This window comes from Athene cunicularia (assembly GCF_003259725.1).
Source record: "Athene cunicularia isolate RWA chromosome 3 unlocalized genomic scaffold, athCun1 chr3_part1, whole genome shotgun sequence".
Classification (NCBI taxonomy): domain Eukaryota; kingdom Metazoa; phylum Chordata; class Aves; order Strigiformes; family Strigidae; genus Athene; species Athene cunicularia.
The window spans coordinates 16436839-16450667 of NW_020799097.1; the positions used below are offsets into that span (position 1 = coordinate 16436839).

The window sequence follows — 13829 nt, forward strand, 5'->3', positions numbered from 1 at the left end:
GGGGGGGGGGGGGGGAATTTTATTAAAACTTCCTATGAATTATTAAGCATCTGTCACAAACAAAACCACCATAAGAGACATGATGCTACAGTACAGTAACTGTTTACCTGGCCAGTACTGCTAACCTGATGTCCACATAGACAAGCTGACTGGAAAATACACAGCTCTGTGATACACATGTACATACACATATATCTATATCTCAAACACATGTTTTATTTGAACATAATTCGTATTGTGTAGGTATGCAGTTCATAGAACATACATTCACACACTAGGCAACTACAACTATCTACTGTACAACTTCCAGTCTGTCTTGAAAAACTGTAGGAGCTGAAATACTACTTTTTAATTAAAAAAGACTAGAAAAAAGATAGTTAAATTAACGATAGAGTCACCATAAACTGGATTTTAAAACTCAGTATTAACTATTATTCATTTCAGCACGCTAACTTTGGGAAAATGCCAGAGGCAGTTTTGAGCTCTGGCACTAATCATTGCTCTAACAGAAGTTCTCACATCAGCTCTGCTGCGCAGCTTCTCACCATCACCCCAATATTTTACGGATAGGGACAACAGAAAAGAGCATATGGATCATTTTGTACCAGCAGATTTTAAAGTAAAAAAGTGGGCAAAGAATGAGCTGATAATTCCCAAGGGCAATGAGACTTGTTAATAAGAGACAAACTCCATTAAGACATTAATAACTTTGAGCCTCAGCTTGTAAGTGCTTGCACAACTTCTACTCCTGTCACTATTACGTACTTGAAGTTTTCAAGGGAAATGAAAAGGGGAAAAAAAAAGATCCAAAAGAAGTTTGTGTACCCACTTGAAAATGAGAATTACCAGTTTTAGTTAACAGTGAGGACTATCTCTAGATACAGCAGTAATTGTGCTCACACATGGCTAACATCTATTTTATTATTGACTTAAATTTTTTTTTAAAAGTAACATACGGGTCAAAATGGACCCAAAACTGGAGGCTTAAAAGATAAACCACTGTAACATATCTTTGATCTTCAACTGTGATCTGGATCAGGCGATGGAACATTTTCCTGAAGATTTCTAATCTTTGATTTGGTCTTTCTGCCCTCAAAGAACCATGTTCACACCATTATCTTCTCTATCTTAATTGCTGCTAGCTTTTCCACACTCTCTCAGGATTATTTGGACTAAGAAAACAGATTACATCTGAAAAATGTTACACACGAAGACATTTTATTTAACAAGACTAAACAAGTTTGGATTTTATCATAAATGTGGTTTGATGCCCCTAATAAGTATCTGCTATTTACGATCAAAGTGCATTCCCTCTTTACTGCCTATCCATTCATCTTCACCTAGCATGCATAAAATTCTAAAACAAGAGGCAAACATGCACAAGGAGAAGCAGAAAGGTACCTAGCAAAATGTGTACCAAATTCCCCTATCCAATACAATAACAATTATGCAGGTAAATTGAGACGATTTTACTTAAACAGGATCTACTGTTTTCTTTGAATAAAGAATTGCCTTAAATGAATAAATGACAAAACCACATTTTAATGATCAATAAGACTTTCTAAGTCTGATTACAAAATTATTTCATTTACAAAATCATAAGACTGCTTCTACTAGAATATTTATGTACCTTCTTCGTTGTTTTTATTTCTTTCTTCAGCAAAGTCTGAAAGTAACCTGAAGAAAAAAAAAATATCAGGCTATTTTGTAGATCCAAACACTGCACTTTTCACATAAAATTCAAATACAACTGACAAGAATTACACTCTAATTTTATTCCAAGTTTCATATTCAAACTGATGATTTTTAAAAATAAGTAATATTTAATGCCTAAAATGCCTTCAGGTCTATGTTTTGTGCTACTGAACTTCATTGAAATTCAAGTACTATAAATTTAATATTACTAAAGAAAGAATGATCCAAGACAATAATTTGCACTATTTGAAATTTGAGCTTTGCTACAGATTTGCCTGTACACTTACCATTCATAGTTATCATTTAATAAAAACAATACTTTGAGCACCACTACAATAACTGCTGCAGCAAGAACGTCGTATTTCACTTTTCTCGTTGACTTATTTCCAGGCACGAGAGTCAGGAAATCCACTTCTCCAATACAAGCCTTCTTCACCACTCGACAAGTCCAATTATGCATTTCATCTGATTAATATAAATATAAAATGAGTATGTCGAGACAAGCTAGAAGTACTTTTACAGTGCAAGTATGTTGGTCATTTGAGGAAAATAATGCTTAGGTCTTTTAGGACTATGAGACGGAAATTTTTTTCAGGCTGAGAAGTATTTTGGAGTATTTTAAAAAATACTAGGCAACCTTCACAGTGTGTACATGGAAAACAGTCATGACTCATATATTCACATGGAGAAAAAAAAAAATCACATTATTAATACTGTTTTGATGTTGCTCGAAGGATCTTGTTAGATCACCCTGAACACTGTTATGGGAAAGCCTATCTTAAATCTACATATAGTTTCAAAAAAACCCAAATGCCAAAAGCTTGTCACAAATTTTTTTCCTGCACGTTCACTATTGCAGAGTGGAACAGGGGCCAGTTTTACAGAAGTTAATTGGGTATGAACAGCAGACTAATCATGGCAGGGCAACGCTTGCTGCTACCCTGACAGAACCTGGCTGAGGTACAGACAGTCCCAGCCCAGGCTAAAATTGGCTTTATACTGTAAAGCCTAATCTCACCCACTAGCGCAAGTTATGTCAAAGAGATACAACTACAGCTCCAAAAGCAGTAGTACGATATCTATATAGTCTATTACTCTATGCTTATTTTTCACGGATACCAATCCCCCAAATTTCTCACCTTACCTGTTCAGCAAGAAATACAGGAGTTGATTACATCACCATCAGATTCCACAAAGGTTAACAACAAATGACTAAGTACAACCTTAATCCAGCTATACTTTATATTCACTTGCTGCTTATGAAGAGTTCAGTAGGAACTAATTTTTAATCCTCTCATATATAACAGTAAAAGTTAAAACAAAATCTGGAAACCAAATTTTCTTATAAATACTGTCAGTATATCTTCTTTTATTTCAGATACTTAAAATGGCCTTCTCATTAGTACTTAGTGCCCTAAGAAACACTGCCAATTCATTGCTTGCTTTAATTTTTACAAGTTTAGACAACAACAGTCGTCCTTTTTCAATGTTTAAAAAAATGCTTCTACATGACAAAAGGCTTAGTTGCAAGGAAAAAGTAAAGGACAATACATTCTTCTACAGTAATTTTCAAAAAGTACTTAGCTTTGTATTTCTCTAACAAATCTGAAAATGCCACATTTCTAGCTTTTTCTTTGATTCAAATGATACTTCAAAATCTGAAAAATAATATAATCCTCTATAGAATCACAACACAGGCATAAAACTAAAATATCAGAATTTATACTCTGGAATTTTAGCCCTAAATCTGTTGGTTATCTTCATTCAACTGTAAGTAAACAGAAAAGCCAAGTAGCTTTATTCAACATAACTAGTTGCAAAATAAGACAATAAAACCCCCCAAACTATTAACTGTTGCAATGCTTTGAGGAAAAAAAAAATATTAATGTACAGCCTATTTATCTGCATAACTCATCTTCAGTAATAGTGGTATTTGATAGGAAGTATGGTACCTCAACAGACAGTTGACATACTAGGACTTATTTGTCTTTCTTTGGAAATTCAATATTCAAGACTTAATTTTAAGATAAACAAAAATGTTTAATATTTATGCAATATACAATTTCAAAACTAAACTGGAAATCAAGTTAGACAGCAGCTGATTTGTCACACAGCATCACTTGTTAATATTAAAATTAATGCTAATATGCAGTATTACAGAATATACCCTCAATATTATATGAGAGAATTCCAGTGCTAAGTCATCAGGTCCCAACTTCATGAATCATTTAGCTAAAGTTAATACATCACATGAATACAACTAGTGCCTCTTAGTTCACATGGATACTGAAAGATTTGAAATGAAGTATCCACTCCACAGCCTTAGAGAGCCAACACCAGAGTGCTCCTGCATATCTGGGCCTATAATACATACTCTAAATGTTTAATGAAGCTGCTTTCTATAGAAATTATCTTTCAGTTCAAGCTTAAATGGGTATAAATTAGAAGGAAAAGAGGAGACACTTTTAAAGTAGTAATTCAAGTCTTTTTGCTAGAGTTTAATAAACCAAAGAAAAATTTTATCAGTTTGAGTTTGGGAAAATATTTACCAGGTAAATTTGCTTCCATCAAGTACTTCATACACAACATGTCCGGATGAAGAAAGCAGCTGTCTGTTATGTCTGGAAAACGAGGCAGTTCTAAAAACTCTGCAAGCTCATGCATTTTTTTGAACACTTCTTCATATGAAGGCCATGACTGAAACACAGGGTTAGAGGGTGTTACACATTTGCTCTATTACCATATTTGTTAAGGATTTTAAATTAGTTATCAATGTTAAATTCTGTATTATTTAATATAAAATTATTGAGCACTCTCTATGACTAAACACATATGCAAGGATGGATCCAGACTGTAGTATTTCAAAGAGAAACATGTGCTAGTTGTAAAGCCCATGACATATATAAGGAACAAACAGAAAGTTGCTTCAGACCTGCAACCAACCCACTACCTTTTTGGTGATCAGTATGTCACCAGATGCTGCAAAATTGAAAAAGCACTGGAAAAAAAAAAAAAAAACAAACCAAAACAGATGCAGTGAAGAGATCACAGAACACAGAAAGATGGAAGTTGGCAGGGACTGCTCGAGAACACCAGGTCCAAGCCCCTGCTTGGGTCAGACAGAGCAGGCTGCCCAGGACCATGTCCAGTCGGATTTTGAATGGCAGCTATGGGAAATCTGTTACAGTGTTCCACCATTCTCACTGTACAAAAGTTTTTCTTTATGCTTAAATGAAATTTCTTGTATTTGAATTTGTGCCCATTTCCCCTCATCCTGTCACTGGATACCACTAAAAAGCATTCGGTTTTCCTCCTTTGCACCCTTCTTGCAAGTATCACATCACACCCACCCTGAGTCTGCTCTTCTCCATCGCCAGGTTGAACAGTCCAGCTCTCTCAGCCTCCCCTTGGTTTTCAGATGCTCCACTCCCTTCATGATCTTCATGGCCTTTTACTGGACTCACTCTACTACATCCACATCTCCTTTAAACTGGGGAGCCCAGAACTCCCCAGCATGGAGTAGAGAAGAAGGAACACCTCTCTTCATCTGCCAGCAAGCTCTGCCTAATGCAGCCCAGGATGATGTTGGCGGTCTTTGCTACAAGTGCACATTGCTGGTTCACATTCATCTTCACAGCATCTTCTCCACCAGAAATCCCAGGGCCTTCTCTGAAAAGCTGCTTTCCAGCCCATCAGCCTCCCAGCATGTCCTGATGTCTATGGTTATTTTGCAATGCATATTTATGTATTTATTTATCATATTTATCAACAAGAATGCGATCACTATGAGGCTGATGGGCCTTTAGCTTCCCAGATCCTCCATCCTGCCCTTTTTGAAGACAGGGGTGATGTTTGCTTCCTTTCAGTCCTCAAGAAACTCCCCCAGTCACCATGACTTTCCAGAAGTCATTAACGGTGACCTTGTGATGACAGCTCCCTCAGCACTTGTGGCAGTCTCTTCCATCATGGCCCATGAACCTCCATACATCCAGTTTGTTTATGTATTCCCTAACCTACTCCTTCTCCAATGGGGGTAAGTCTGCCTTCCCCTAGACTTTCCCACTGGTTTTAAGGACCTGGGATTGCTGAAGGCCACTTTTATCAGCAGAGTGAGGCAAAAAAGGCATTCATCACATTAGCCTTCTCCTTGGTCCTTGTGACTATGTCCTCATTCCCATTCAGCAGCAGGCCCACATTTTCTAGAACCTTTGCACAGAGTCTTTACTGTAATTTCATTTAAAAAAAAAATAATTCCATATTTGCACATTTATTCATTAAAATAAATCTACAATTCTCTTTTCAAAACTATTGACTGCATGAAGAAAGTTCTCCCAATTTCTACTGATGGTGGCCTGCTAGAAGAATATAACTTACAGACAGATTTTGACATGCTTATTCATAATGAACCCAGCAGGACCTGAAGTTTGCGTAAGTATAGACTGTAAGATTTGACCCTCGTTTCTTAATACCCGAACTGTTTCATGAAACATTCTTAGCTTTCTTTAGTTGAAATTATTACTTGAATTTACCTCTTAAAGCAATAACTTTCAGCCTTTCAGGCTACTTTATCACTTTAAATGTATCAAAACAATGTTTTTTCTACTTAGTTGCTAGTTCTAATTCAGTGGAGCACTTTATTATGTACTTATATTTTATCAAGTCAATTTGTGCATAAAGTACTTTATTAGGAACCTAGCAGGGGTTTATACTTTCTGCACAGGTTCAAAACTTTCCTGAACAAGAGTGAATTCAGGCTTCTGGATTTTTTTATAGACCAGATTAAAACCAAAGCAATCATGTTTACAACAAGACTGAAAAAATGTGCGCTTATTCAATCACTTGGATTCACGTATTTTAATGTAAACTATGTACCCAGTGCTCAAATTTTACTGTTTTGAATGATTGCCAACATTTCTTTTATTTTTTTAAATGATCTCCCCTCAGACTGAAGTTCAGACTTGCTTAACTGCGTGAACACATGCTTAAACAAATGAGTAACTCCGTTGTCTCTTACTAAGACTCATGCAACTTTTTCTAACAGTTAGGAAGTTGTATCCTATTCATTATATTTTTCTAAACAGTGTTAAAAATTGGCTTAGACTGCTATGGATCTATCTTGAGAAACAAGAAAAACACGCATTACCAGACTTCTACGGAAGACCGGGCTCATAATACTTTCCATTCCTCTTAAAAAGCAGTGCTAAATTGAATACCAAAACAATCTTGGAACAAAACCTAAATCTCATGTAACTTCTCTTGAGCATATCTGGAGAAAAATTAAAGTCCCAGATAATTCAAATAAATGCATTACTTAAGTACTATTCCTTATTCGATATAAAAGAAACATGTTTTTCCATTTAATGAAAAGCAGTTGAATAAGTAGCTGCTTATTAATGTATCACAGATGAAAATAAATTAAGAAACTGGGAATTCAGTCATTTGAAGTAGTCCCATTCTCAAATACTGAACTATCACCAGTAAAGTTATGTGAACAGTCTAATTTAACACAGAGGTAGTTCATGGAATATAACTCTTAACTGGAGGACTCCAGGCAGACACCTATATCACTTCATACCTGAGCTTTTCTCACTGTATCAGGGTAAGCAGTTTTCCTATCCTAGGTACCAATGAATCATCCCTTCCTCCTCATGCCCAATACCAACTTGTTTCAGAGCTTTTGTTTGCAATTCAGAGAAGGGGATTAGGTTCTTTTTCATAATGGCTAGAAAACACTGCTTTACAATGACAACTGATGCCTTTTTTTTTTTTTTTTTTTTTTTAAGAGCAAACACAAGTGGTGTAAAAACTACAAGTAGAAATTAATACCAAAATCTATCACTTGGCTTATTTTAAAAAGAGTGTTAACAGACAAAAAGTGTTCTTAGTTGATGTGTGTTCATAAAAAGATGTAAACACAACTGAGACGTGCAGATCTAGGAAGGGCATACTAATCCACCATAATGATCAACCAAATCAATTGCTACTTTCCAGGGCTTAACCCCCTAAACTCAAAAACATTCACTGTAGTACTCATGTTTCCACAACACAGTGCTGAGTCATGACAAAGTAAGTTGAACTCAGCACCACGCTTCCAGGAGTACACAGTAATTTCTTGAACTGTAAACCGCAAGCATAAACTGGATCCAACACAAGATCATGTCTCAGTAGGACACATCATGGCAAAGGGCTGAAGGCTGAAAGATTGAGGACTGAGGAGACTGCAGACTTACTTCAGTAATCAAGCACTGATAATTTTCACCAGCCACTACATACTCTGTTCATACTCTTGTCTAATTCTGAAAGAGCTATGAGTTCATACAGTCTCTTATTCTGTGGAGCTCCATACACACTGGGAGGGTTAAAAGAGAAAGAACAACCAAATTCCACACAACCAACGTAGCAAATGTTACGACAATATTGAGAAAAAGCAAGATACAGCAAACAAGCAGCATCAAAATTAATAAAATTTATCACCTTCTACCTAGCTATGTATCTCTGCCAGAAGAAAAGAACCTGATAAAACAAGTTGCACTGAAAGTCAACCAGCAAATTCCCTAGGAAAGCAAGATCCAGAGATGGAGCCTCCCTCCTTCAGGTGAAAAAACTCTGCCTCCAGCACCCCATGATTAAACCCCAAGGGAGGAGTACTTGGACAAGAGAGGACAGTGTTAGATCATACTCCACATGCTCTCCAAGTATAACTTTCACTTATCCAATCATAAATTAAAAAATTTTGCATTACATATTTTCCAGTTGTATTTCTGTGTTAAATATTAGGACAACTCCCCTGTCCATCAGCACATGAAGTTACTGAGCTCTCTCACCTTGTTTCGAGAATCTGGGAAATACTTTACATATAAAATTCACTTACAAACCCTTGAGGGCACTTAATTTCAGGAAGATTGACAGAAAATCCTTTTAAAGTTATGCCACCTGCTAGCCTTTTCAGGTGTTTCGCAAGCTGGGATTTTTTCCAGACAGATCAACAATGCTGACGGAGTCTATAACTTGTCTAAATTGGGTACAGAGGTTACCGAAAATTTTTCTTAACAGCTTTGTCTTTAAAATCTTTGTATCTTATGCCCACAAGTGACAAATAAGTTAACTTCAGGTCTTCTCCAGAAAACAGTACAGAAGATAAGTACTAGTTGAGGATACTTTTTTCTCTTCTCCCCACCACCCCCTGACTTCAGCTGAGCATAGGAGAAAAAAAATACACACTGTTGAGTTGGTGGAGAAGTGTCTAGAAGAATATTTCCATGATGATAAATATTCATTACACTATTTAAATCGGTTGCCTTTATCTTTCAAAGGTACATAGAATTTTTCACCTGTATTAGAAAAGAACAAGCTGGTTTTCAGAAGCAGATGAGCCAAACTATTAGCATGATAATCAGATCACAGTAACAGGTAATTGTTTTGGGTAAGCCAAGATTGCAGCCTCTCCTACTTGTTTGGACAGTATCAGAATGTTGCTGATCAACAAGTACAAAACAGTATGCACTGGCTGGCTTTCTAGATTAATTTGCAGGCTCCATAGCTTCTTGCTTTAAATGTGGTCTGACTGACTCTCTTCTTAGATGACTGTATAGGCCATTTCCTTCTGTACCAGGACAATATCCCAGTAGACATTACTTACATATTCACAGTTCAGTTTATTTTATTGTGATAATGTTTTATCCTTTCTGAAAATAATTAATTATAGACTAGTTTTAAATTCTCCCTTTTATATTTTTCCACCTCCATCCTCCCTCTCCCGTTCAGTATTTTTTTTTTTGCAGAACAGTTCCCTTCCTTGTCATCCTTCCACCTGTGAATTTCCATCCCGGGGACCCTTTCTTCCCATAGCTGTATGTTCTCTAAGGCTCTACCTTCACCTGTGCTGCTCAAGTTCAGCAGTGGCCATCTTTACCCAGGGATTATTTTAATAACCATTTAATACTGGAATCTAATAAAGTCCAACTTCATTTTTTCATTATTAGCTTTTTTAGGTCTCTGGGAATTTTTGACTTACAGAGTTTGGATATGCTTGTAATTATCTAAAAAACTTCATTTTTAATATGACAAATTCAGCCTAGACCAAGATTGAAAGAGAGTGTACCAAACTCCTCAGGAAATGAACTAAGCAAGCAATTTAACTTGAAGGTTTAGAAAACATCAAGTTAGCAGAGTTGAAGAAGGGGTTTCTGCAACACAATCCAGAATTTTGGTTCTATCCTTGCATAAAGCAAGGCATATGCATAAACCAAAATATATTTAGTCTAAAAATAATAAATCAAATGGATCCCCTCATGTGTGTAAACAGCTATGAATGCAGCCTGCATTGAAACACATTTGTAGGAACCCAAGATAGCTTTAAATGTATGTAAGCTAAAATTAGGTACCAACAAGGGGCACAGCAGGCAAGTGCTCTATGGAGCCTGATTCACCTTATTTTTCTTCTGCTGCTCAACTGTTCAGGTGTATCTGGTCATCTGCAGCATAAGCCTGATGAGGGATGATGCCAGCCACAGTGTACGCAGGTTACAAAAAATAACTGGCAGTAAAGACAAAAACTGTACAGTAAAGACAAAAGCAGTAAAGACAAAAACTGTGAAATTTACACCCAATTTAAAACTGAAATGACCCTGTGAACCAATTGTTACATACTAGATCCTTAATGTGGTCAGCAAGCCCAAGATCCTAGGTTACTAATGATTTTCTTGTGTGTGTTTTTTGTGTACCCTCATAGAACTACTAATTGTCCCACAGAACTACACACCAACGAATCTTGTTGGTGTATATGTTTTAAATTGACTATTTTTTCCCCCTTGCCTAACCTCCATCTACCTATCAGGGACCATCACCATCCCACCTGGAACAGCAGCAAACTAATGCAACAGCCATCACACACAAATAAAATGTGCTTTAACACTGCATATTATTATGAATACAAACTTTTAAAAATAAACAACATTCATTAAAACGTTTTTGCCATCTAACCCAGCTGGAAAAATACTAATGAAGCCAACTTTGCTGCACAGTTAGATTCTGTGTAGTCTCTTCATTAACACCTTCTTTGCCAGAGTGTAAGGGTATACAGAAAAGACATGCGACGTTTAAAGGGAATCTTTAAAAGTCCCTTCCAACCCAAACCATTCTATGATTCTATGACATTGTAAGCACTAGTACCACTGCTGTATAGAAATGTCTCAGACTTGTGAATTACTGGCAAATGTGAAAGTACACTGGGGAGTACTGCTGCATCCTGCTCCTACATCCTTTCCTAGGTCACAATCAGGAAGAGAAGACTGGATATAATGAGCCTCGAGTCTGACTTGGTGCAGACATTTTTATGTGGATTAAATGAACGGATAAATTTCTTCAAACCCTGACATCCATGAATCACATACAGATGCTGATGTAACAGTAGAGGGTGTGCCTGGAATTATTAAAAGGGAAACAAATGACAAGAAGAACAAAAAGACAGGTGAAACTGCTACAACTCCATTTAGATAACTGCTAAGAAATACACTGTTTGTGAGAGACATAGAGACCAAGCCCACGATTGAAGTTGCTGCTTTACAAGCCTGACATTGAGCAGAAAGGACAAATGAAAGGATAAGACAGGAAAATTAAATCAATTTGTCCACCTTGAAAACAGGCAAACAGGTTGTCCAAGTTATCTGCCTGGCAACAAGTGGGCAGAGGAAAAAAGAAAAAAATTCAAGATACCATTTCAAAAACATAGAAATCATCCTGGCAGCCTCTCTCTTTCTCCCTCTTTTGATAACTGTTTCAACTAAAACATCTACTACATCTTAAAATCCCAAATTACTCCTGATCATTGTGGCAGAGGAAGTGAGAAGGATCTTTGTATAGAACAAGAGATTAATTTTTGCAGATGACTCAATAAACAATGTTTATGCATTTTAGAGACAAAAAACATCTAGGTGTGCTAGGATACCAGACTACATTACACTGACATGGGCAGTTTTTACAGAAGAATTCAAGATGGCATGTGGATGAGCCAGCAACCCACACACAAGAGAAAAAGCTAAATGAACATCCAGTACAGATGTACATCCAGTACTCCTTTACTAGGAAAATTTAAAAAAAAAAAAATAAAATTTTTGTTGGGTGCATGGCAGACCTTTTAACAGGCTACTTTCAGAGGAAGACATCTTTTTCATTACATGATTCCTGGCTAAAGTGTTTTTTGAATAAATGAGTTTCAATATTATTAAATCGAGACACATGCTTGAGTGTTAGCCTGTTCATGCTCACAAGCTAACTCCGACAAATATCACTTTTCTAAAAAATTTTCTTTCTAAAAATGCAGACAGTAATCCAATAAGGAACTGAACTGTCATAATGTATTGAAATTTAACAGTTTGGGAACAAATTTTATTGAATTTCATAAATATTTTTGTACGTTTGTTTTCTTTCTTCATTAAGTAATGCTTAAAGACAGGTATGGACAAGCTAGAGTTTCTGTTACACAACAGCAAGCTCCCATGATAAACTTGATTACAATAACCCTTTCAGCAGTGAACTTCCTCCTCAGCTGGGTTGGTTTTTTTTTTTTATTTCAAATAAAAGCCTCACCCTTGCTTCTTTTCATTCTGCACTACTTTCTATCCTGAACAAGTACTGCATGCACCTGTTAAAATGCATTAAAAGTAGATAAAATAGAAAGACACCCACCCCCAACGAAACTAAGATTACAGAGTACCTCAAAGCACCAGCAGACCAAAGCAGGAATCACTGCTTGTTTTGGAAGGTAAAAGCAGCATAACTGATTAGCAGAATTTGTATGGCTAGAATTTTATACCTCTGAGAAGATTTTTTTTAAAAATAAACAAGAATGACCGGCTTCTATCTTAATTTGAATTCTTTAAATAGTTACCACTTAAAAAAAAAATCATATGGCAATTAAGCTCATTCAAATTTTAGTCAAAAACCTTGAATGTTTTTGAGAAGAGGACCTCAGCAAACAGAGGAACATGTCTAAAAGCCAGTCTGGTGGATACACTTTCCAGGGAAACAGAAAGTCATTGTCATTCTAGTCTGAACATTCTGAGAGAAAACAGCAAACATTTTGTCCTGCATTCATGAGTTTATTAATAGATTTAATCAGGAATTGTTTGACTTGAACCCAAACTAAAATATAAATATGCAATCCAGCAACATCTGGAGTGTGAGACAATCCAAACAGCAGCAGCTTCCTATGAAACACATGATAACTTGAAGACATGTGTATTAGTAACAGATTACTAAGTGATATGAAATCCTTTTGAAAAGAGTGTGAAAACAAAACAAAACAAAACAAACAACCCCAACAATCCCAAGAAATACAGGGACAACTTTACAAGATTTAGGAAATCTTCAGGTTACTTCATGATGGTGCCACAAACCCACCCCGTTGCCTCAGGCAGGTCTCTTTGTCCCAGTTTTTCACCTTATGACAGAGCATCACAACACCACCCAGAGCCCAGCCCCGGAGGAACAGCCTCCGGGCAGCTGAAGGCACCACCGTCGTGTGACAAGGGGGAATGACCAGCATCAAAAGAACAGAAAGAACCAAATACTCTGCAACTGTGCTGGCTTCACATGGTGAGCACTAATGCAGGCTTAAACTCCCACATTAAATGAAGAAAAGGAAGAGATATCCAGAGCAGCTCACTACTTTCCGCATGCTAAACTAAGATGCTATCTTGGTTTAAAAACAGTATGAGATGAAATGATTAACAACTACACCCTAGCACACCTATAGATCAGTCTCAGCTAAAAGCAAATTCATTCCAGTAATTCCTAAATTCCCTATGCTTAACTTTAAAACCTTAATCGCTACTCAAAGACTTGAAAAGAAGATAGCGTTAACTTAATCTGTTCACAAATCCAAGACCTGTGCTTACTTTTAGGGCCAAACCAGAACTGCACAGAACTGAGAACTGTTTAGAAATACTACAGGTAAACTGCAAAAAGTCTTAAGCTGCTGTCTCTGCCATTCCAGGATGGCTCCTCCATGACCTAGAATTTATTTAATCTCACATTGCTTTTCATGTTTCTCCTCTTGCCACATTTCTAGGACAGACTTCTTGCAAGCATTCATTCTTCCTCCTGGCATTGGGATCGTTGCTACTACTCAACAG

At 36.6% G+C, this 13829-nt stretch overlaps 1 protein-coding gene across 1 annotated transcript in view; it reads right to left on the minus strand.

The window, feature by feature from the left end:
• Window positions 1–13829, minus strand: part of TAF1B (TATA-box binding protein associated factor, RNA polymerase I subunit B) — a 52389-nt gene that overhangs the window by 8849 nt on the left and 29711 nt on the right. The window contains 3 exon segments of the mRNA XM_026846511.1: window positions 1631–1677; window positions 1983–2160; window positions 4245–4392. Coding sequence (XP_026702312.1) covers window positions 1631–1677; window positions 1983–2160; window positions 4245–4392 — 373 coding nt within the window.